General features: G+C 26.3%; 4 protein-coding genes across 4 annotated transcripts; all 4 read left to right on the top strand.

Annotated features, from left to right (window-relative positions):
* Positions 1–4,155: 4,155 nt before the first annotated feature.
* Positions 4,156–5,909, top strand: OCT59_025094 (uncharacterized protein; the record flags this gene model as incomplete). The annotated part of the gene is made up of 4 exons (XM_066136105.1): positions 4,156–4,330; positions 4,400–4,467; positions 4,603–4,879; positions 5,410–5,909. The coding sequence occupies 4 exons, from the start codon at positions 4,156–4,158 to the stop codon at positions 5,907–5,909; spliced, it is 1,020 nt and encodes a 339-aa protein (XP_065991860.1).
* A 14,089-nt stretch (positions 5,910–19,998) lies between these two features.
* OCT59_025093 (uncharacterized protein) lies at positions 19,999–21,135 on the top strand (the record flags this gene model as incomplete). The annotated part of the gene is made up of 4 exons (XM_066136101.1): positions 19,999–20,014; positions 20,181–20,230; positions 20,341–20,653; positions 20,714–21,135. 4 exons carry the CDS (start codon positions 19,999–20,001, stop codon positions 21,133–21,135), a joined length of 801 nt encoding a protein of 266 aa, XP_065991859.1.
* Positions 21,136–21,699: 564 nt separating this feature from the next.
* Positions 21,700–22,704, top strand: OCT59_025092 (uncharacterized protein; the record flags this gene model as incomplete). Its single annotated transcript, XM_066136097.1, has 1 exon — positions 21,700–22,704. The coding sequence occupies one exon, from the start codon at positions 21,700–21,702 to the stop codon at positions 22,702–22,704; it is 1,005 nt and encodes a 334-aa protein (XP_065991858.1).
* Positions 22,705–22,836: 132 nt separating this feature from the next.
* OCT59_025091 (uncharacterized protein) lies at positions 22,837–23,343 on the top strand (the record flags this gene model as incomplete). The annotated part of the gene is made up of 1 exon (XM_066136091.1): positions 22,837–23,343. The coding sequence occupies one exon, from the start codon at positions 22,837–22,839 to the stop codon at positions 23,341–23,343; it is 507 nt and encodes a 168-aa protein (XP_065991857.1).
* Positions 23,344–26,660: the final 3,317 nt, after the last annotated feature.

Below are 26,660 nucleotides of genomic sequence, written 5' to 3'. Positions count from 1 at the left end.
TCCATTTGTCCTTGAATGACATATTTTATGTCACATAACATTTCTGAAGTTAATTTTTAAAATTGTGAAGCCATTTCTTCAGTTGTATATTTGAGGTAAAACATGATTATAGTTGTCATCAAATAAGTTATTCTAATAACATTACTTGACTTAGAACAAGCAATGTTATTTTCTACAGGCATTGTATATGCTGTAAAGTTGTATTTCATCTTTTAGTTGAGTCAAAAGTTACTTGCAAATTATGGATGCCTGATCTTGAATATTTATAAGTAATATGATGTATTACTTTTCCATCTGTCTGACTAGTCTTAATTTTATAGTTAAATTCCTTTGTTTTAGCAAAATTTTTAATCTATATTTTAAATTCTGTTCAATTTGAAAAGGTAAATCCAATCTTTAATTTCAGATCTTTCGCTTCTTTTGAATTAGTATTAAGCAATTCAGTTATATTACATTCACCAGTGATAACAACATTATGCTAGTGATCATTTCTAAATTTGCTATTAAGAATAAAGCTGTATGAAAGTTGAACAGAAGGCTAACAAATAAAAAAAAAAATTAGTTAATAAAAAGCAAAAAAAAGTTAATTATATATTTAAAGAGAAATAATACTTACTTGCGGAGAAGTATTAATATTAATGTTTGTATTATCATTAATTTTTTGACAGTCTTCCAGTTTTTCTAAATAAGTATCTATATATACTAACATCTTTTATTAAAGAAGGTTAATTATTATTTTTAAATTTATTATCGAAGTCATACAAATATTGAAACGAAAACTAAAATAAAAAAAGAAAAGAAAAACAAAAGTATTAGTCAATAAAAAGCAAAAAAAATATAACTAAAAATAAACAGAAAGCTAGTTTATTGATATTGAATATTAATCTGTTTGATATTTTTTGTAATATTTTAGTATACAATTTAAAAGGGTTTTTATTTTGGAAAGTATGACAAAGTTTTGCAGTATTTTATTAAGTAAAGTATATGGCGATTTGCGTAGTAGTAATAAACAAATCATAACGTAAATAATTTTTGCGTAGTATAACTAATACCACGTGATTAAACAAAATTAATAAAATCATATAATTTGTGATGTATTTTAAGAAATATTTAATAATATATTAATAAAAAAATATTTTTAAATAATTTTAAATTATTTTTAAAATTAATTTATTTTTATAAAATAAATAAAAAAAGTATAAGATTATATATATATATATATATATAAGGTGATTTAATCTGGGTAATTTAACTTACTAGTAAATTTATATAATTTTGCCCAAATTTTTTTTTTAAAAAAAAAAATGTAAATTATAATTACAATAAAAAATGAAAGATATTATCAAAAATATAAGAAAATTAGCTATAATATTGAATAATAACAATAATACAAATAATTTTTTTTTTTAAAAAAAAATATTGATGTAAAATATAAATTTTAGGAGGGTAATTTAACCCAGATTATTTAATTCAGGGGCAAATTAGCAAAATTCATAAAGAAAATATAATATACTAATATATATAAAATTTTTAAATTATTCAGAAATAAGAAAGTTAAATATTATTTTTATAAAGAGTACTACAATATAAATATCAATTAATTTAAATTTGGAATTACTGAATTTTATAATATTTATTATTAAATTTATCATATTCAAATTTTTTAAAAAAAAAGAAAAAGAAATATAGGCATTACTAAATCTTACTACAAATGATTTTTATTGCATTAGCATTAGCAAATATTAATAGGTAGAATTTCATGATATTTTTAATTTTACACAAAATTTTACTTTAATTAGTTTAATAAGGTGAAAATTACAGCAGTAATAATATAATAATATTATTAAATGAGATGTTAATATGATAATATTTTGATAAAAAGCATTATTTTAAAATTTATTTGTAAATTAAGCAAATCTAACTAAAAAATAAATGTAAATATTAATAAAAATGAAATTAAGTATTAATAATAATAATTCATTATATAAAAAGAATCTAAAAAAATCATAAAATTTTACTTATTTAATATTTCAGATTAAAGTTAAAGTAGATATAAATTAAATAAATCATTATTAATAAAATATTTCAAAAACAAATAATAAATTATTTACTTTAAATATATATATAATTATAGTATTTAATACTTCTATATACAGTATCTCAAATTTTTTTTTTTTTTAAACCATTTTTAAGGATATTAAGATAATAATAATGATAATAAATATGATAAGATCATAAATTACCATATTTAATTACATTTTTTTCTGCTATATATTATAATATAATCAATAAAACAAATAGTAATTCAAAATTAAGACATTTTATTTTATTATCATTTTTATGCTTTAAAAAGTCAATTCATATAATAAGTCTATAAAATTTAGCCTTATATCAAAATTTTAATTTCAGTTTTAATAATAATTAGCTTTATGCTTATAACGGTTTATTGACTACTATGTTAACATTTTAACAAATTTTCAAATAAATATTACTAAATTGAATCTTTTAAATATGAGAAAAATATGGATATTTTCCTATCACATCTAATACTACAGTATTTAGCAAAATACCTATTTATATTATTATTAAGAATATATATTTCGTAATACTTTTTTTTGTTATCCGCAAATGATATTCCATTGCAACGGGTTGAAGAAAAATTATTATATATAGCGACATATCAATAATACTATTCTTTGCATACTTTTAATACATAAAAAAAAAAAGCATAGATTGTATTACATACTATACAAGTCGAAAGTAAAGTGATACAAGTCAAGGATAATTAATTTTTTTGGAAGTGAATCTACACAAACTTATGCTTTATAACCTTACATAGACTTATGCAGGTTACTATAATAGTAGATCTGATACGGTTAAAAAACAAGACAAATCATTATTACTTTGAAAGTGCTTACTTGCATATTATTTTGGAATAAATCGAAAGAAAATGGTCTCACAAATATGCTAATAAAGAACTAATTCGAAGGTTAAAATATTTTTTTTTTGCGCTCGGATGGATCAGATTATTTTGTGTTCATTAACTTTATTTTTTTATACATGTGAAATTGTATATTATCTAATTTATTTATCAAAGTTTACCAAGTTTTCTTAAAATTAAACATTTGTATTAACAGTACATTTGTGGTAATATTTAATCATGGGGGAGAAACAGGTACTGTAACTTGTTAAATACAAATAATAACTAATATAAATAATAAACATGTGTCGTATGTTTTAATTTTATGTAAAAAAAAATATTTTTGTGGAGTAAAATCTAAACGTGGAATATCCCATAAATTTGATTTGTTATAATCTTTTATTTGATGATAATCTTATATTTTTTTTATAATATATATAAAAAAGGAAAAAATTTCAAATTAAAAATACCAATTATGTCTATATTAGTTTTGGATCAACATGTAACAATAATAAATTTCATACTTTTGGTTAAAAATTAATAATTGACCAACAATGGGTTATAATTTTGACAGTTGGTTTCACAAAAGTAAATATATAAATATTTGAATCGGGATAATGGCGTAAAAAAATAATTTCGTGGAGTAACTTAAATTCGGTTTCATACTCATTCACTAAGTACCTAAAACGTCATAATTCCTTTTACTTTGTTCTAGATTTTATTGTTATGAATAATATTCACACAATATGACATTCATTCTATTTGGCGCATTGTGTGAAAAAATCTTATTATAGCGTCCACAAAACCTAAGTATAATAAGGAAAAAACAGATATGCTTAATAAAGCGGCCTGCATATATACCAAGTTTTCTGAACGAATCGTTCGTCCACGTTCATAAAGATAATCAATTTTCCGGGGGACTATACTTTCTTTGTTACATATTGAAAAATGATGATCTTGCAAAAGTAATGAGCTCTAAAAAAAAAAGGATATGATCTTCTTTTGTTTAGCAAGTTAATTTTACTAAACACACACGTGCATATTTAATTCGTTTTTAAGAAAAATTTTTTTTTTTCTTAACAAAAAATAAAATATATGGTTTCAACCAATCATTGATATTTATGAAGCATATTTATTATTACTTTTTAATGCGAAATTTTATGGAAATTGAGGCGCATGATATCCACTTTTTTTCTTTCTCCTTTAAAGACCTTTCTTTTAACCATTAACAACCGATGAATATGGATGTATCTGGACAACAATCGACACCTTCTCAATCTCTCAAGCTTCCAATACCGAGGCTTTCACCAACTTCTTTGCTTACGCCAAACACTAAATTTTCGGACATGTTGATTCCCAATAATTGGACACAACAAACTCAATTACCAATAAACCTACCTACGACATGTCGTAAGTTGTTTTCATCACATAAAACATCTTAAGTTATATTTTTATTTGAATTTTTGTCACGTTTCACAGAACCCATGTCCTCAATGAGCAAACAAAACAAGAGAGGACGTAAACCATTATCAAAAATGCCCGAAACTGTAAGTAATTTTTCGTCAAATTTATAATTTTTTTTTTACTTTAATTTATCAACAAAATAATTGCTTTAAACATGTTATACTTATTTATTATTACAACGTGAAACGTGCGGTTTTTTTTTTTTTTTGAAATTATAGAAAAAACATATCCAAAACTTGACGAATCAAAGAGCTTTTCGCAGAAGACGCGAAGATTATGTTCGTACTTTGGAAAATAAGGCCACCACTTATGAGATATTATATAACGAAGCTCAAAATGATATTAAACTTTTACGAGACCGGCTGAACTTACTTGAAAGAAGACTTGCAAATGCGCAAACTCAAGGAAATCAAAATGATAAATTATGCAACACATCCGTATACCAAGAAAGCGACGCTCCTGGTGACACTTCCATAAGTAATGGCACATATGATGGTATGTAATTTTTAAATTTATCTTTATATAGAACGTTGTAGAGCTGCTCTACTTGTCGTGTTTGATTGAGAGCCCAATTCAAATCAAGGCTAGAATAATAACATATCCGAAATTAGGTTTGGGATTTCAAATATCCTAAACTTAGCAACTTAGCAACTTAGCTAGGGTCTCAAGTTTTATAGTAGAGTTTGAACTACAATAGATTCACTCGCTCACTTAAATGTTTGAAATTCAATGTGCGAAAAGCGCGCGTACACAAATTTTTTAAAACCGTGCATGAAAAATTTTTTTATGTACTCTTTCATAAAAAAATTTTTGTGTGCGTAAAAAAGGCACACAAAAATTTTGTATCATAAAAAAATGCGACTTACACATAATTTAAAAGTTGCGCATATAAAAATCTCAAATCATGTGCGTATTCCGCACATGATTTAAAATTTGAATTTCAAAACACCGCGGTGAGTGAGTGAATACGACAATAATATTCCATTTTAATTTTTTCTTTAAACAAAAATCGTATGTGTCGCCAGGTAATCGATTGTCCGCCATTTCGTCATTTTCATTCAATGAACAACGTTATCAACAGAAACCAAGCTCACCAACAAAATCTGTTGAGTCCGTTGAGGACATAATTAATAACCCTGTTTTCTGTGAAACTAAAGAAGGAGATCTTTGTTTTTGTGAAACTGTTGAAGAATTTCCTGTTGATAATATAGAAAAAGATCAGACACAATTATCTCCATGTTATATCAATCATAAAGAAGGCAAGCGGATGTGGATAATTCCAAAAAAATCCATTTCACAATATTCGTGTAATGAATCTTCTCAAACATCACGCGAATGTTGTCCAACACTTCCTTTACCAGAACAATCTCAATGGTCATCACAACAGCCACAAGAAAATTATTTTTCATCATCCCCATCACCAATAGAACCTTCGCCTCCTAATTATACTCAACATCATCCGTTAAATTTGAGATTGATTTTGGGTGATAATCATAGTGATGAAAGTAGTGATGATTCCTCTTAAGAAAAACATTATGTTGGACGATTATAAAAAATTATGTGAATAATTTCCTTATTTTAGTTAAGAAAATGTAATAAGGTATTTTTTGCATCACGATTATCTAAATTTCTTTTATATCGCTTCTTTTTTTTTCTTTTTTCCCTCTCCCACATTATAATTTAAATTTTCTATGATTTTTTTATGACGATTTTTTTTTTTTTTTTTTAAAAAAAAAAAGTAAAATACCATAATGAAAAAATACAAGTCAAAATTTTCCCTATAGCTATTTTTTTTTAAAAAAAATAATAATAATGTACATTTTTATAAAAACCTTTTTCCATTTTCGTATACATATTTTTCGTAACTAATTATATTTAAAGTTCAATATTATTTGTATAAATATAATATATACTCTCAATTATCTATGTTAAAAAAAACTCTCACTATATATATAGCATTTAAATTCTCTTGATCGAAAAAGAAAGTTTTTTTTTCTTGTTTTTCCTTTTTGGAAATATAATAATTTTATATTATTCGTTATTTACATCGAAATTTATTTTTTAATGTTTAAAAAAAAAGCCGTCCTTTCGAATTTTCGCAAGTATTTAATTTTTCTTTTTCGGACAGAAAAATGATATGAATTTTTTTTTCATCTCTCTTTGTAAATAGTTAAAAAAAAAAAATCCTATTTATATTTATATAATTCGTTTTTAACCAATTGTGATTGATTTTCTTTAAACTAATTGAGGGGAAAAATATAGCAAATAATGATTCAATATGATTTGTCCTGTGAGAGTTTTTTTTTAAAATAATAATATTTTTATGATTTTGCAGCAAATCTTTATATTTTATTATTTTAAATAATAATAATTTTATGATTTTGCAGCAAAAAAAAAAAAAAAAAAAAATTAAATTAAATTTAATCAATTTAAACTTGTTTACACTGTATATTTATTTATTTACTATTTATTTATTTATTATTTATTTTATTTATTTTATTTTATTTATTTATTTATTTATTTATTTATTATTTATTTATTTTCATACAATAGTAAAAGGTCTGATCGATATTAATCCAAAATTGGTAATTTAGAATTTAAAAATGGTTGTTTTCTCGTCATTTTTAAAGAATCCAATTAATTTCATTTCACATATTAATTACATGTAGGATCAACTGCGCAGAATCATTGAAATTTCACGATCTACAATGCTGGCAAAAAGTAATCGGAATTGCAAAAAATGCAATTAGTGAAATTAGTGAGAAACCAGTGATTGAAATTGCTTCAAATTTTACAGATTTGTTGCCAAATGGGTTGATATTAAGTGTATAAAATTTCAGTTTTTTATCTTATTTCCTTGCCTTTTGATTGATTTTTTTTTAAAACAAAAAAAACCATTAAAAATTTAAGTAAGGTAAAATTTAATAAGGATAATAATATTGTCCTTAGCTATTAACAATCAACATGTATAATTATAATAAAAAATCATAGAATAAGAATATATCTTTAATTGATTTATTAAAAAATTTGGTTATTACCTTAATTAGTTAGTTTTTCTATAAATTGACATTAATGTTGACTTAAAAATCATTAAAATAAAATAAGTTTTAAATATATTATACTTATTTTAATTGATATTTTTTTAAACATTTGAATATTAATCCTTCATAATTATTATAATTTAATTTAATTTGAATTTTAGTTCTTTTTACTAAAATAAGAGTTAGGCTAAGTTGTAATCAATATAATAAAGAAACTTTAATCTTATAAAAAAGTGTCAAATTTTTTTTAATAAAATTATTTTGATGTAAACTTTAATTTATAATCATTAACCTTTTAATGAATTGCAATTTGAATATTGTATCAGAATACAATTTTTTTTTTGAATTAAAAAATCAATTGTAAAACAAAGAAATAAGATAGAAGGCTAATAATTTATATATATAATAGTAATACATTTGGCAACAAATCTACAAAATTTGAAGCAATTTTAATTATTAATTTCTCATTTATTGCATTTTTTGCAATTTCAATTATAAATACTTAGCAATTTGATGACTTGATTATTATATTTAATTTAAATATAATTAGTAAAAAATGTAAATTAATAAAAATTTCATTAAAATTAAACAAAATAATTTAAAGAAAATTTAAATTTTTAAGACTTTTTATAACTATTATTAATGTCATGGTCACATATACTACTTTTTCTAAAATTTTAAAACTTTTTCTTACATATCTAAGCTAATACAGAAAAAAATAGAAGAATATGATGGCATTACTGACTAGATGCAGAATCCTAATCCTGTCTTTTTAACATTTTTTTTGGTGAAAACTTAACACCATTTGTTATATACTTACGATCTATCTTTAATGCTTTGTAAAATGCTATCATATTCCTTTTAGTGTATGTCTTCTAAGATAAGATTACTTTTACGGCCATTACCAGATTTAAAAACTCTTTAATAGTTCTTGGGACCTCCACATCTTGCAAGTCTATTGTTATAATAGTATCTTCAAACAGATACTTTGAAACTAAGATTGTCAGACGAAACCCATTTGATTGAATACTATATATTTCAATATTTGTAATACTGGCTTTATTTAGTAAAAGAAGGTAACGCAATAAAAAGAGCTATTAATATAACCTTTAAACAATATTCTAATTTTTGTAGATTGCCTTTTCTTTTACCTCTTGTATTTAGAATGCTGTCCTCTTGAGCAAAGATTTTAGTTCCCAAAGACTTGAAAAAGCCTTTTCTGTCTAATTTTGGAGCACTATAGCCACTAATAATATTCAAAAGTTCTTTTAGTTTTTTGTATAATTTAAATGCTAATTTCCCATAGTTTAGCTTAAAATCACTTTTTTCAAGAAACGCATTTCTCAATAATGGCGTCTAAATATAAGAGTTAAACTTATATTCTGACATATTTTGAGTTAAAAAGTCATTCTTAAGCAGAAAGAAAAAGGGATAAAATAGGTTCTGTACATATATAAGATCATTTGTGATGAATAAATTCTGAATTATTTGAATAAATTTTATGAAGTAAATGATTTAGAAACTTTAGAAAGGTGTTTGACTGAAAATTATACATGCCACCCAAATTATTTTGGACTGCCGTAATTATAAGTAAAATCCCAAATTCAATTATGGCATCCCAAATTATTTTGGCACTTTACATAGTAAATTATATATAAACCGAATGAATTATGGCATCCCAAATTATAATTATGGCATCCTAAAATAATTTGGGTAGCATGTATACTGAAAATCATATAGATATTTTCATTGTGTCACAATCCACAATAAATTTATCGATTTTTTTTCCATTAGCAAAATTGTCAGTCTCACTATTTTAATCCTGAATTTGATCTGCAATATAGTTACTATAATTATGAGGTAAATATTTCATGCAATCAAGGTTGTGGAAATTAATGACATGAATGTTAAGTAAACTCTTTGCCACTTTAGTTTTCTTCATTTTCTTCATATCTAATAACATGGAATTCAATATATTTACACCATTAAACATAAGTTTTTCACCTGGCAGGATACTCATTTGATACATTTTTAAAATATCGTCTGCTATATTTCAATTAATGTATTTACTTGGTTTTTGAACTTTAGCTATTTGAGCTGACGTTAAATCAGAGTTTCCTATATTTGTATCAAATTATTGCGATGAAGTCTTGGTGAAAGCATTTGTAAGGGAGCAGAAAGGATTCTTCGTCATTGAATATTGAATTGTTATCAGTTCGCTCCATTTCCATTCTGCAGGTAGTTTAAATCTATATATTCAAAAAAGTTAGCAAAAGTATTAAGATGTTTTGTAAGAACTAAATATTAAGTTATATCCTGACCTTACTCAGCAGTGATAATAATACTAATAACCCTTCATCATTTTGTTCATATTCTATGAACTCAAAATATGATCTCTAACAAGCATTCTTAAGGGGAAAAAACACAGATATGTAAATAAAAAAAATACAATTTGTGCAATCTATATTGATCACAAACCTCAGCTTTTTTGACTGGTTTCTTGGCCATGTTCTGTGTACCATTAAATATAAGTTTTTCACCTGGCAGGATACTTATCTGATACATTTTTAAAATATCATCTGCTATATTCTAATTAATGTATTTACTTGGTTTTTGAACTTTAGCTATTTGGGCTGATGCTAAATCAGAGTTTCCTATATTTGTATCAGATTGTTGCGAAGAAGTCTTAATGAAAGCATTTGTAAGGAAGTAGAAAGGGATTCTTCATCATTAAATGTTGAATTATTATCAGTTCGCTCCACTTCTGTTTTGCAGGTAGTTTAGATTTATGTATTAGTGAAAGTATTAAGATGTTTTGTAAAAACTAAATATTGAGTTATATCCTGACTTTACTCAACGGTGATGATAATACTAATAACCCTTCATTATTTTGTTCATATTTCATGAATTTAGAATGTGATCTCTTATAAGTATTCTTAAAGAAAAAAAATATAGATATATGGTATACACAGTCTAAAGCCACCACTTTTTATTATGTGATTTCAAATGAATAGAAAAAAAAATTTAACCAATATTTTTTAAAAAAACTTTCTGTAATATTGTAGTTTAAACAGTATACTTTTATGTAACAGAGAGTTTTTTCAAATTGAATTACTGTAGCATAAGATATAAAAGTTTTAATTTTGGTTATTTTACTATGTTTTGAATAAATTTGAAGGAATTTGGCCAGTTTAATACTAATATAATGCAGGCCAAAATTTATAAACTGGCCTAAATTAAGAATTAATATAAAAATATTTTTGTTTAAAATAACTGAATATGAATTATTTATCTTTAAACTTTATTTTTTTTTTGAAACAAATTAAATATATGTTTATTATTCTTAATGAATATAAAAAAAATTTAATGGGTATCACAATTTTATATATAATAAAATAACAGATTCTTTCTGATAATATGAATTTATAAATCATTTTAGCCAGAATTAATATTAATTCTGACTAAACAATTGGTATTCTATTCTACAAACCCACCTATATATATATATGATAAGTAAATATTGACCAATGAAATTTGCTCACGTGATTTTATAAAAATTTGGCCAAAAAATAAAAAAGTGTCGGCTTTAGACTGTGCGCACCATATAAATAAAAAAAATACAATTTGTGAAATCTATATTGATTACAAACCTCAGCTTCTTTGACTGTTTTTTCAGCCATGTTCTGTATACCATTAAACATAAATTTTTCACCTAGCAGAATACTTATCTGATATATTTTTAAAACATCGTCTGCTATATCCCGATTAATGTATTTTCTTAGTTTTTAAATTTTAGCTATTTAGGCTGACGTTAAATTAGAGTTTCCTATATTTGTATCAGATTGTTGTGAAAAAGTCTTGGTAAAAGCATTTTTAAGAAGAGCAGAAATAAAGCTCTAATCAGGTCAGTCCTAATCCGACAACTTGGACCAAAAATTCGGATTGGTCCAGTCTGGGTTGATGCTTCAACCTGGACTAAAATATTCAGTCCGGTTTAGTACGATTTTGAATTATAAATCTAACCCAGACTGAATTAAATGGGTTGAGACTGGACCGGACTGATAAATATTTTCGCAATGGTTTATATTAAAACCATTGCGATTATTTAATTATTAAATAAAAAAACATTGCATAACATTTTTTTTAACATATTATTATAAAAAAAACGTTTGCGCAATGTTTTTTTAATTAATTTAAAGAAAAAATGTTGCGCAATGTTTTTTCTTAATATATTTAATTAAAAAAAACATTTGCACAACGTTTTTTTAATTAACTTAACGAAAAAATGTTGTGTAATAGTTTTTTAATATATTATTATAAAAAAATGTTTGCGCAACATTTTTTTAATTAACTAATGAAAAAACGTTGCATAACGTTTTTTTTTAATATATTATTATAAAAAAATGTTTGCGCAACATTTTTTTAATTAATTTAAAGAAAAAATGTTGCGAAACATTTTTTTCTTAGTATATTTAATTAAAAAAATGTTTTCGCAACATTTTTTAATTAACTTAATGAAAAAATATTGCGAAACGTTTTTTTAATATATTATTATAAAAAAATATTTGCGCAACATTTTTTTAATTAATTTTAAAAAAAAATGTTGTGAAACATTTTTTCTTAGTATATTTAATTAAAAAAAACATTTTTGCAACGTTTTTTTAATTAACTTAACAAAAAAATGTTGCAAAACGTTTTTTTCTTAGTATATTTAATTAAAAAAAACGTTTTCGCACCATTTTTTCTTTAAATTAATTAAAAAAATGTTGCGCAAACGTTTTTTCATAATAATATATTAAAAAAAATGTTTCACACCATTTTTTATTATAGGACTGGACCAGACTGAATCAAAATAACTGGTCCAGTCCAGTCTGGTTCCAAATTCTCCTTTTAATATAAACCGGACTGGACTGAAATGAACTAATTTTTCAGTCCAGTCTTGTGTTACTCCTCAACCCAGACCAATCCAGACCATTTTTTTCATCACTAAATGTCGAATCATTATCAGTTCGCTTTACTTCTGTTCTGCAGGTAATAAGATCTATATATTCAAAAAGGTTAGCGAAAGTATTAATTACAGATCTGCCTAAAATTGGCATTGCATTACTAATAAAATTCAGGGTTAAATTTGCCGATTTTGTGCTAGAACACAAACTTCAAAAAAGAAAATCTTATAGATGATATATTGACTATAAAAAAAAATCATATAATATATTAAAAAAATACTTGAAAAAAATAAATTTGCAAAAAAAAGTGATATATTCATATGCAAAATAATGAGTTTACTATGCGCGCGCATCAGATTTACACCTTAAAATATACGAAATTTCAATATTTCATTTTACTATATTGCATTACTATTTACATTAAAAACCTATAATTTTTAGCTTCTAAAGTTGTTTTTAAAAGCTTTTTTGAAATATTTTTATTATTAAAAACAAGTGAAAGTTGAAAAAAACCAGTTACAGAAATATAATTATAAAATTTTTTGGCAAATATGACTTGTCATAAAATGAAAGAAAATATTGTATTTATGATATTTCTATTTGTAAAATAGGTGAAACTTATTTCACGTGCAAGATGCAAAAAATGCTTTTTTTTATTATCGCTATTATCCCCAAATTTTATTAGTAATGCAGTGCCGATTTTAGGCAGATTGGCAATTAAGATGTTTTGTAAGAACTAAATATTAAGTTACTGTATATTCTGACCTTACTCAGCGGTGGTAATAATACTGATAAGTGAAACCCTTCATTATTTGTTCATATTTTATAAACTCAGAACATGATTTCTTGCAAGTATTCTTGAAGGGAAGAAACACAGATATATAAATAAAAAAAAATACAATTTGTGCAATCTATATCGATCACAAATCTCAGCTTCTTTAACTGTTTCCTTAGTCATGTTCTCCATCATATTTTGTGTCTTATCTCTTATATTAATGTAATATCATCATAGCTATATATATATCAGTTAATAAAAAGCTTAAAAATTATTAAGTATAAAGAAAACTTACTGTCCATGTAGCCCTTTCTGATTCTAAACGTTTCTGTTCATTTTGTAATACATTAACTCAATTTGTTCCAAAAATTATTGACATCCTGATATAATCAATGCTTCTAGCAAAAAAGGTGAAATATATTAGTATAAAAAATTTGTGATACATATGATACTGAAGTGAAATGCTTGGTTGATTTAGTTAATGCAAGCAGGCCACAATGAACAAGTAAACTATAAAATAAGCAACAAGTAGATGCCAACATAGTTATATGAGTTTTACCCCTTTTCAGAACTGCTAGAAGTCTTCCATACTGCGTGTCATCTGTCCAAAAATTTTAATATAATTTATATCAAATCCTTGCAATAGCATGTCAATACGTCTTCTGAACTCACTTTCTTCAGGAAGTCCAGACATTTTTGAAGTATGTCAGCCTCCTTTTGAAAAGAAAAAGTAAAATCTTTTTGTCTACTATGGTATTGGTAAAAATTTAAGAAGTGATATTTTTCAGACTTTGTTTCTGTAAAGTAACTATAGGAGGTATTCATCATGAGTTTAGCGAATCATCAAAAACGTGATAAAGCACAATAGATTACAATTTATATAATCTAGTTACGAGATTGCACACATGCAGGTATAAGGGCAAATTGCAGGCATAGAGGCATCCCATATTTAAAGGTCAACTTTTGTCAAGCGAGAAAAATTACCTACTTTCCTCCTACTTACTTTCCTTTTATTTGCCTTCATTTCTTCTTAAAGGGCAAAAAGAGCAAAAAGCTTTGAATGTTTTTAAAATTCGAGACTGAACTTTTATTCAAATGCAAAACTTTATTACTGATGTGCCAATTAGAAAATGTTAAAGAAGCGAATGAAATATATAATGCTATCAAAAAGGGAAGAAGTACGCAGATCTTAGGCCATTTAATGCGAGTTCTAGCATCTACGAGATTTTTACACCAATACTCTTTTTCTACACTAGATTTCTGAAATAAATTATCCCATACAAATTTTCGCATATCTATATCACCCCACTTATACAGACAATAAAGCTGTCACTTGAAACTATTTCTGAATTCCAAAACTAATTTCGGGCCCAGAATTTTTTCTGAAACTTTTCCAAAATGCTGAAATTTTTCCAAAATTCTGATTGGTCTGTTACCAGCATTATGTCACGTAATTTATAATTCTGACCGGAATTATATATTTTATGTAATATATTATCTATATAAGAAAATTATGGTTATACAAAGTAAGTATATACTTAAGATGAAGTTAATCATGTCACGAAGAATGCTATGGAGTCATGGCAAACAGTCATATGACTTTATATTTTATTAAATTTTGACTTCAAAAAATTTTACAAAATTGAACAATATTTACATATAATACGAAAATTAAAATAAAAAATAAAAAAGAGTAGCTTCACGACTCATACAAGTAAAGAAATCTAAACTAAAATAAAATTAAAGAAAAGAGAACTAAACTATTTTACAGAATCGTATACTTCAACTTTACCCAAAAGTCAGTATAAGTCAACTATCCAGCATGTCCTAAAATCTAACCTGTTACTAAAGAAGAACTCTAAGATGAAGAGGCTGAACTGTTAAGCGGCGCAGAAAATTTAAGTGTAAAATCCAAGATCCACCTCGAATTATAGCAGAGGATATCCAAGAAACTCAGGAATCTGAATCAACTATCGCCAGAGAAGTGCCCAAAATTAGAGAAGAGATAAAAGGAAGAGAGGAATTAGAAGTAGAAGAAGTTTTTGAATATTTGATTTGATCAGTTATCTCTTGAGAAATTTCCTAATGATGAAAAAAGATGGAATGGCAAATCCAAATTTCCACATAAAGTTTAAAGTGGAATTCATCCAGAAGAGAGGCCAAGGTATTGTGAATAAAATTAAGTGAAAAAGAGACAAGTAGGTAGGTAGTTAAGGACATAGAAATAAGTCCTTGTGTTAACTAAAGGCACTGTGAGAAAGGCAAAGAATAATTCCAATAATTCAAGTTAAGAAAACCATCAATATAACTTGGTAAGAGAGAAGAAAGGTGCTTCACAAGAAAGTTGAGCAATTTATCTCAAAATAAGGAGACCAAGGATACGTGATGTGTCTTAAGATTAAAATCAGCTAAGATATAAGGACAAGTCCACAGATGATCTAAGTCTTCCAGAGTAGAATTACATTGGGAATATAACCAGGTTGAAAGGTAGACTTGAAGTCTTCGCTTTTGTAGAAAAGTTAAAGTAGGTAATTGATCCAAAAAAATTTTGATACAGAATGCTCAGCATTCAGGATGACCATTCTTATAAAAGGCAAAGTCTTTAAACTTTGAAAGGTAAAAATTAATGCCAGTCCAGTTAAAGAGAGAGAGAGGGCCTAAAGAAGTATAGCAAGTAAAAAAACAGAAAGAAAGCAAATTTCGTGCTTCAAAAATATGCTTGCAAAATTGGTGAAGATTGGTATCAATCGATAAGAAATTAAATGAAAGGATGCAGGAAGCATCAATGAAAGAGTGAAGAGTAAAAGAAGGTTGCTAAGAGAAATAAGCGTTTTTGGTGAGGGCATCCACTTGGTTATTCAAAGAATCATCTGCATGAGCAAAAACTTTTTTGAAAGAAATTAAAAGATTATTCTTCATAATTAATTGTCTTAAAGAAATCCATATAAGATGATTATCTTCTTTCAAAAGTCTAAAAGAGAAAGGATTATCAATAAGGCGAGATCAGGAAGTAATCAGATAAGAACAATCAGTATTGACAGTAACAGAGGATCTGGGGTGAAGTGAACAAAGACCAAAGTATAGAGCAAAAAGTTCAGAGTGAAAATCTGAAGGAAACAGAGTAGAAAAAGAATTGTAAGAATATTCCAAGATCATATTATCTTTGTCTAATGCAATCCAAGCGTAAGATATCGCAGGAACGGGAGCACTAGGAGACAGAGGCATATAAGAGCCATCTATATATAAGACTTTTGTAGATAGCGAAAGTAGTTCAATAGGATTAATGCCAAGGGAAATAAGAAAATTAGACGAAATCGAGATGGTGCCAAACAAATGTCAAAACAACAGGGATTTGGTGTATAATAAGGAGATATCAAGCGAAATAGCTTCTGATGGTGAATTAATATATTTGAATTTTCGATCATGTTTAAGAGAATAGCAAATAGTTGAAGATAAAAAAACTTCAAAGTAGTATAGTTCAAACAGACGTTTGTTCTGAATAAAGGAAAAGGATATATAGTCAGAAAGAGAGTGATTAGCATGGTTGCAGAACAGGTGAGTCAATTGAAGATGAGTCTGATAAAAGAAATAGCAATATTACGAGATTGAATAGTGATATACACATGACTTATGAATACAGTTTGGGTAGGAGAATGAAAAGAAATAGCCCATTGTAAACGGCCAACAGATGGAGACGTAATAGTTAAAGGCAAAATATTAAGCATAGTAAAAAGAAAATAAGAATTAGAAGAAACAACAAAATTATTCAAAATAAATTTAAACCAAGCCAGTAACTAAGAGTAAAAATTAATTCGTCCAAACAGTTAAAGTTGTCACCATGGCAATAAAATAGTACCATATGAAGACACCAATTGGGCTAGGTTGAAAAGATTAATCTTTTTCCAAGATTTTCAGCTTTTAAGAACTAAGTCTTTCGGTAGTAGGAAGCGTAAAGGCCAAGAAGGAAGTAGAGGAGACCACGTGATATTCAACTGGAAGGAAAATAACAAAGTATTAGATAGTGACATAGATTTGAAGGAATATAAAAAAGACCAAATAGATAAATCTACTGAAGAAGGGCAAGCGTCTAATCCCAGCACGCTTTCACTGGTCGGAATAGTCCATTTCGGCAAAATTTTAAATTGCCGAATGTTGGACAAAATTTGGTCTGACCTTAGCCGATCAGTACCAAAAAAATTGGCAACTAATTTTATAAACGATTTGCACCGTAATGCCTGCCACTTGTCAACAAATCGATCAGTAAAATTGGCAACAAATCGGTAAAATCAAATTGACGATTGTTAATAAACCTAATAATTTATTAACGATTTTTGTACATTTAACTGATTACTGATTTTAATTTTATAATAATTTATTAATTAAATTTTATTAATTCGTTTTATTAAAAATTACATATTAAATTAATATATAGCTATCTATCATCTATATACACCATCCACCATCCACCATCCACCCATCATCCTCATCTAATCTGATAAAAATCCGTAGAAAACCTACAAAAAAAGGAGAAAACGGTTAGTAACCTATTTTTTAAATAAAAAAATTGAAGTTTCAAAAGAAACTTACCCGATCTGATAAAATCCGAAGAGGAAACCTACAAAAAAAAGTAAAGAAACGGTAAGTTCGTTTCTTTAATAATAATAAAAACTGAAGTTTCGAAAAATTCGAAACTTACACAATCCAATAAAGTCCGAAGGGGGAAATCTACAAAAAAAAGAAGAAACAATTAGTTTAATGTTTCTTCGATAAAAAAAAATCACAAAGTTTTGAAATATATTCGAAACTTACTCCCAAATCGATAATGGAAACCTACAAAAAAAAAGAAACGGTTAGTTTGTTTCTTTAATAATAATAAAAAATGAAGTTTCAAAAAATTCAAAACTTACCCATCCAATAAAAAGTCTGAAGATGGAAATCTACAAAAAAAAGAAGAAACAATTAGTTTAATGTTTCTTCGATAAAAAAAAATAAAGTTTCGAAATATCAAAACTTATCTCCAATTCGTTAATGAAAACCTACAAATAAAAAAAAGAAACGGTTAGTTCGTTTCTTTAATAAAAACTTGAAGTTTTGAAAAATTCGAAACTTACCCACCCATCCAATAAAGTCCGAAGGGGGAAATCTATAAAAAAAAAGAAGAAACAATTAGTTTAATGTTTCTTCAATAAAAAAAAATCACAAAATTTCGAAATATATTCAAAACTTACCCCCCTTACCCCAATTCGTTAATGGAAACCTACAAAAAAAAAATAAAGAAAACGGTTAGTCCGTTTATTTAATAATAATAAAAAATAAAGTTTTGAAATACACATCGAAACTTACACGTCTATTTCTCAATAATAGTACGAAGAAGAACCTACAAAAAAAATAAAGAAACGGTTAGCAAACCGATTCTTTTATAAAAAAAAATCTCAAAAAGTTTCGAAATATTTCAAAACTTATCCGATCCATCAGCCCAAAGTGAAGGCCTACAAAAAGAAGAAAGAAATGATTAGTAAATCATTTCTTTTAAAGTTTCGAAATTAACTCAACTTCGAAACTTACTATCGACTAATTCATGCCCTAAACCCTAATATCTATTATACTTCGAGGGCGTCTTGAACCTACAAAAAAAAGAACGAAAATGTTAGTAAATATTTCGTTAAATAAAATTTTTAAAAAAATCTAACTCTCCTACCAAAGTACCCACGCGTCTAAAAGCTGAATAACTAAAAAAAAAAATTTGAAATTAGTTTATTAAGGCGAAAACAAGGGAAATAAAAAAAATTAAAAACTTACTGAAATACCGTATCCAAAGAGCCGAGGCGTCACCTAAAAAGAAGGAAGAGAGAATGGACGAAAGAAAGGGGAAAGGGAAAGACGAAAAAGTGAGAGGGAAAGGGAGACAAAAGAGTGAATAGAAAGAGGAAAGACGAAAGGGTGACGAAGAAGTGTGTGGAAAAGTAAAGTGAGTGAAAAGGGGAGACGAAAGTGTGAGAAAAAAAAAGTTTAAATAAAGTTAATATATAGTAGTATTGCGTAATGCACGTGATACATAATTACAAAATATCGACCAAAAAGTTATTGGTCAATTTTTTTTCATTGATTTTACCAATTTTTGCCATTGGTCAAAAAATGTGATGAATCATATGACTAATCGGCAAAATTATGCCGAAAGCTCTTAACGGTCAAAAGTTTTGATTTTGACCAGTGCTTGGCGATAGGAGATTGCATAAAGTGCAAAAGATCTGTATGCGATCATAGTAAAAACCTATGCTTAGAGCTTCTAATAAAAAAAATTTTTGGGACCTTACCTATATAACAGTCAGGGGAAATATGATAAAATTTAAGGGCAAAATTTTTTCAATATACTTGCCCTAATAAAAATTATGGTGCAGCATCGTCTTTGGGTAAATATCGCATGTATAGTTTTCAAAATCGGCAAAATTAATTTTATTGGATTAAAATTGCCGATCTTCAAAATGTGATTTTGGCCGAAATTATCGTTAATTCTGGCCAAATTGATAATGCCGGCTAAATTTCGGCAAAAATTGAAAAAATGCGGGTAAAGGTAACACCACATTTATATAATGAAACGCTTTAAACCAAAAGCAAAATAGGAACTTATTGACCGTTCTTCCGACCTCGTTAAAAAAATTTTAATATAACTTTTGCCGTTTAACCTGGATCTTTACCAAAAGTTAGTTTATTTTTTTCGTTAAAATATAATAAAACTGGGTTTTTAAAGCATTTAAACCTACAAAACTGACGAAGTACTATATTTTTAATTTTTTTTTAAATAAATCTTTAAAAAAGCATTTTTTTTTATAGATTTTGGATTTATTTATCATAATGGAAATGGAAAAAGGTAGGGATAAAACTCATAATGAATATGAAATTTGGAGAAAATCTTATGTAATAAATATGTAAGTTTAAAAAAGACTTTTCCAGTGGAGATGATAATGAATACGAAGATTTAGAGGAAAACCTAATAAGTAATGATGATGAATATGAGGATTTATAAAAAAACTTAGTGGATTTTGAAGAAATTTTTAGTAAATACAAAAATCTAGAAGAAGATTTGGTGAGTATTAATGGGAATGTCTTCATTTTATTTATTTTTTAACGTAAATAAGAATAATTTTAATTTATATTTTAATAAATTTTATTTTATTAAAATTCTTTTAAATAAAGGAAAGTGTAATTGAAGAATCATCTATACAAAGTGAATTGAATAATGGTGAACCTTTATTTGAAATAGATCGTGATGCACTTGCAAATGCGAAAAAATTTGCTCAACAAAATGTCTCAAACGAAGATGAAGATGAATTTTCTGAAACAGAATCTGGTGAAGAGCATGGAGAAGAGTATGATGAACATGATGAAGTTATTTCTGAATTACAGGACAATGAAACATTGAGTCCATGTGTTATAATTGATATATTTGAGGGTAAAATTCAAAGATGTAATTCCAAAACAAATTTGAGGCGCCTTTGGCAAATGATTGGTATGTAGCAAATTGATGAAGAAGAAGTTAGAGCAAAAAATTTCACAATTGAACAATTAGGAGTTTGTTATACACATTTTATGTATGATCAAAATAAACTACATTCAGCTAATTTGAAGCAAACTAAAAAGTATACCCAAAGTATTATTCATCGTCGTCGTTGTTTATTTTGTAGTAAAAATAAAATTTTTTTTAGTCGTGGTGCTAATTGTGAAGAACATTCATATACAATTGTAGGTAGAAATATTCAAGTTCCTTGTATAGGACAAAAAAAATGTGGTGCCTTACAAGTATATCATCCTCTTGTATTTTCAACACAACAGAGTAAAAATGCACGTTATGTATGTATTAATTGTTATGAAAATAAGGGCGGGCATACTTATCAACATATTGGAAAAGGTGTAAAGAATGATCCAAATTGTGACAATATGTCACATCACAATAATGATACAATAAAAGCATTAGAAGCAATTGGATACTGAATTCTTAATGTAGCTTTTTCAGTTAAATTAGTTTGGCAAAAAAAAGTTTTAGTACAATTAGTTCCTATTTTATGTACTATTAATCAAGAAAAATCTATCATTACATTTGAACTATCATCTTCCGAGTCTTTTTCATCAATATCAGTACCTTCTTTATTTATAATACTTGTTATTTTTGCTTTAGTAAAATTTGATTATAATACACATAAAAAACTTAATCCTAAAAATCTTACACCAAAACATTTCTTTGAATTTGGAAAGGTATTGGCAAATTCAACAATACTTGCAAAGCATAAATTAAAAGCACACAAAAAGTCACTTGAAGCACCTGCTTCTTTAGAAGAATATCGTGCAACATTTCCTCTATGTTTAGTGCAATTTTATGATGGTCTTTTAACAACTTTATATGAGACAAAAAAAAGAAAATTAGATCGACAAAAAAAATATTATAAACAACAACCTAAACCATTAAATTATGAAAAAATTACTAAACAGATAACCTTTTTTGTTTCAATAATTTTAAATATTGCATTTAAAGGATGGAAAATCTGGTTACCTTGAACAATGGCAAGTCTTTGTCGTAAACCAAAACTTCTATCATCTTTACAAGAAATTTTAAATATAGTTAATATTACTAGTCATACTTTAAGACATGAGCGTAATTTGGAGAAAATTCGTGCATTATTAGCAAATCCAACAGACCGGATTCATTATAATGAAAATATTTGGAATCTTGGTATAATAGATAATGTGGATTTTAAGAAATCTACATTTGGTTATGAAAATATATTTGATGCAACTAGAGGACATTCACATGCTATTCTGCGTATGTTATTTCAATTTCAAATGCCTGAATCACTTAATACTCTTGAATTACAAGAAAGAGCACAAAATCAACAACCATTACTTTTTGGACAAAATTCTTATTCTGAACAAATATTAAATATTTTTAATTCAGTTTTTGAAAAATTACTTGCATTCGATGAAAATACTTTTACATATCAGACAAATTTTGATGGATATGATATACGTAATCAGATTATGATATATTATAAAATTGGTTGTGATTTTCCCTCTCCTAATATTATTATTCTTGATGCCGGTGATCCACCATCAAATGATCTTGCTGTACATGAATGTTTAAAAATGTATCAAAATGAAATTGATTCAGAATATATTAATGTTGTTGCAGATGAAGCAATTTTTAGAAGAAGTATTAGTTATTGTAAAAAAAATGAAAAAACAAAAATGATTCTTGGACAATGGCATACAAATAAGGATATGATGTCTACATTAATCACAATTTTTTCGGGGTATGAAATATTTAATATGGCAGGAATATTGGGTGTGCAATTTTTGGATAAATTAGAAAAATGTGTAGATTTTAGAGCAACTTCAAGAGTATTAGAACTGATTTGGGTTTCAGTTGGTATTGCAATTAATTTATATGTAAAAAGAAAAAAAGAAACATTAAATAATATTTTAAAAGAAAATAACATTATTAAAGTTTGGTACTTATATTTTCAATGGGCTAGTTATTGGCGAGCACATTGGTTTGGAATTCGTTAGGGTGTATTTGACTTACAGCATGAAAGTTTAAAAGCTTTTTCACCATTGTTTCCTATTGCTGGCAAGTCAAATTATGCCAGATCTGTAACCTATCACCTTTACTGTGTAGAAAATAATCCTCAACTTCGTGCAATGCTTCGCACAGCACCGCCTGTAAATTTAACAAATCCTGGGCATTTTTTTGCCTATGATGAGGCTTTAGAAACATTTGGTGTCAAATTTGTAAAACAAAATATAACACGAATTTCAACAGATAAAGAAGAATTAAAGTTAAGAATTAGAGCTACACAATTAGAAAAGGATCGAACTGACATGCTGCTTTGTGATTATATTGGTGATAATGTTAAAAGTTCTCAACAACGTAATGTTCAATCTCGAAAAAATAAAGTTTGGGAACTTGCACATTTATTAATTGATGTTTTTGAATCATTAGATCCTTTTAATCATCCAATATTTGAGTTCTGTAAAAATTTAAATCAAGAAGAAATCAATCAATTAGTTACTGTATATGATATTGGTATCAAAAGATTACAATCAATAATTGACCAAGAAATTCTTTTAACAGAAGATTATACAACTGTTGGAAGAAGAGCAAGAAATATAAACCGAATTATAGTGCTCCGAAATGAGTCGAGTTGACTCGCGAGTTAGTCGAGTCGAGTCGAGTCGAGTTGAAAATTATAATCAAATCGAATCGATTTGAATAGAGTTAATAATTTAATAAAATCGAGTCGAGTCGAGTTAAGCCGAATTAAACATAATTCTGGCCAAATTTATGGAATTTCCTTTTTTGAAAATTATGTTACACAAAATCTGAGACGAAATTTTTTTGAAAATCACAAAAATGGAAATTTGTGGAACGGCTATCGCCAAAAAAAAATGATCGGCATAGCCGAATAAAATCACGTGATTTAATTCGACTTGACTCGATTCGGTTTGACGGGCCAACTCGACTCGAATTGAGTCGAGTTTATATTTTTATAATTTTAACTCGACTCGACTTGACTCGATTTAACTCAAGTCGAATCGAGTTTACATATAACTCGACTCGACTTGACTCGTTCGGAGCTCTACCGAATTACAGTTGCTGAAATTGCTAGAATGAAAAAGGAAAAAAAGGAAGAAGAAAGAGAAGAAAAAGAAAAGAAAAAGAAAATAAAAGAGGTAAAGGTAGAGGAAGAGGACGAGGAAGAGATAGAGGAAGAGGTAGAGGCAAAAGAAGAGGAAGAGGTAAAGATAGAGGAAGTGGAAGTGAAAAGGAATAGGATAATTAATAAAAGCGAAAATATAAAATAATAATACTTGAATATAGGTACATAGATTACATCTGATTCAGCATCATGCTGAGTATTATGTATGCTTAATATTTAATAAAATTATTTTTTCATTTGCACAAAAAAAAAACTTGAACGTAATATTAAAAAATTATTTATATTATTTATTAATTTTTTTAAAATATACATATCTTAAATGAAAAAACTAACGGCTAGTAAGAACACCTTGCTACTACTAAACCATAAAAATATAATTAAGTAAAATTCGCCACAATCACAAAAGAAAGAGTTGAAGATTACTGCTCGTCTGAAAATAACTCCTAACCATACTTAAAGAAACTTAAAATTATAAGACATCTAAGAAGATAAAAACAAAAAAAAATTAATGTTAATGGAAAAAAAAATTAAAATAAAAAATCAACGCTAACGAAAAAAAAATTGGAGAAAAAGTAATTAAAAAAAAAAGACATACCTGCCTAGAAAAAGCCAAGCACTACAAGACAATTTTCTTGATTAAAGTCATCAAAATAAAAAAAACTAAAAAGAAAAAAAAGAAAGAAAATTTTTAAAGAATGAAAGTTAAATAAAAAAGCAAAAAAAGGGATCTATCTTGTCTATAACGCGTCATACAACTTACTTTTTTAAATATTTTATACTAAAGCCATCATAATCAGGAGAAATCTAAAAAAAAAAGAATTAGAAAGTTTTTTTAGAAAAAAAATAAAATAAAAATAAAAAAAAAGGTAAAAAAAAATAGTGAGAAATTTTTTAAAAAATAAAGCAAAAAAAGAAAGAAAAGTGTAAAAAAAGAACTTACTATCCTTATTATCCCGTCTGGAAAGAAGACATCAAAACATAAAATATGTATGAAAAGGAACGATATTAGAATATAGAACTTGTTGCACTTGAAAAAGAACCGAAATAAGTTGCTAAATAGTCTTTTTTATAACGAAAATTACTATTTTTTTTTTATTATTTGCTTTTTACTCAATAACTGCCTGGACAACCACCATAACAAGCTTAGAAAAACCTTTTCTTCTCATAAAATTACATATAACTCTACCGTCAAAATCACTTACTTCTTGTTATTTCAACTTGGATCTTGAAAAAGCTTGTTTTTAAAACAAAAGTTCTGTAAAATATAAAAAGAGAAGTATGTTGTTGAAATAAGAAAATGACGATAAAAATCGATAGAACACATGATGGTCTATCAAGGTTTATATATTTATATAGTACGATGTGTTGAAATTTTTGATGATTGGCTTAGGAGTGAATTTTTGATTATGGTTACACAAAATTTAATCAATTATAAAATTGATTTGCGTGTCGGATTTCCCCTAACTGATAAGTATTTTCCGGGGTCCTGAAATACGTAATTACGTAATTCTGTAATTATTAAGTAATTCATTAGAAAAACTCCATATTCCGTAATTCCATAATTAATTTTGTATTACGAAAATATTTGGCCAGAATTAGCCTTAATTTTGGCCGATTTATATATATAAACTTTAATAAATAATAACTTGGCACCCAGTAATCCGTTTTGGATGATCTTACTACCATTTGATTCGTCTCGATAAGGCGATTCTAACAGTAGTAAGATCATATAAATCCAATCACTAAATCGCGCTTCAATACCAATAACTTTTAAATATTTATAGCATAATAGCTCTGTCAATTTCAATGCTAGAAAGATGATCTTACCGCCATTAGAATCGTCTCATCATGACGAATCGAATGGTAGTAAATTCATTCAAACCTAATCACTAGATCATGCTCTGACACCAAAATTCATTAAATGTTTATAGTAATTTTACTCCATCAATATCAGTGCTATAGAAATAAAACACATATTATTAGATTCGTCTTGATGAGACGAATCGAATGGTAGTAAGATCATTGAAATCTGATAACTAGATCCCGAGATATTTGCAATTTCGCACTATTATGCAAATTTTGGAATTTTGGAATACGTAATTAATTTCGTAATTATGTAATTAATTATGATTTCGTAATTTCGGATTTTGGATTTGCCAATTGAATTTTAGAAACAACTATATAAATCACGTGATTCGGTGTAATTTTAATTAGAATAATTTTTTATAAAGAAGATTAATAGAAACTTTAAAATCATAATATAAGTGTATTTTTATTTGCTTTGCAAGTTTACTTAAGGAAAAAAAGTGGATTTTGAATATTGTTTTTGACTTTACATATTAAATATTCTGAATTTTGTAAAGTTTTTCTTTTGTTTTTTTTTAATAAACTAACTTTATAATATTTTTTTCCTTTTTTTTCTAGAAACTCCTTCTACTAGTTTCGAGTTAAAGAGATAAATATTTTGGAAGAGTTTTAAAAGTTTTTTTATATATTTTTGACATTTTTTCTTACATAAAAATGGGTTTTGATTGATTTTAATTGGTACTGCGCCATATAACTAATGATCAGCAAATTTCACAAATCGGCAGATATAATTTCATTGGTATTTGTGGTATTGTTAGAGATTTTATTAAAATTTTAGTATCAATAAATAGCTTTCTTAAAGTTTTTGCAATTACAATAGCACCATAGTTACCATAATAACCAGATTAATTTTAAATTAATTATAAAAGAAACTTGATTATTTATTATTTATATATATATATCATCTATACTATAACATAGCGAACATGCTTTTATCAC

Source organism: Rhizophagus irregularis, chromosome 5, assembly GCF_026210795.1.
Source record: "Rhizophagus irregularis chromosome 5, complete sequence".
Classification (NCBI taxonomy): Eukaryota; Fungi; Glomeromycota; class Glomeromycetes; order Glomerales; family Glomeraceae; genus Rhizophagus; species Rhizophagus irregularis.
This window is presented reverse-complemented; position numbering and strand designations above follow the sequence as displayed.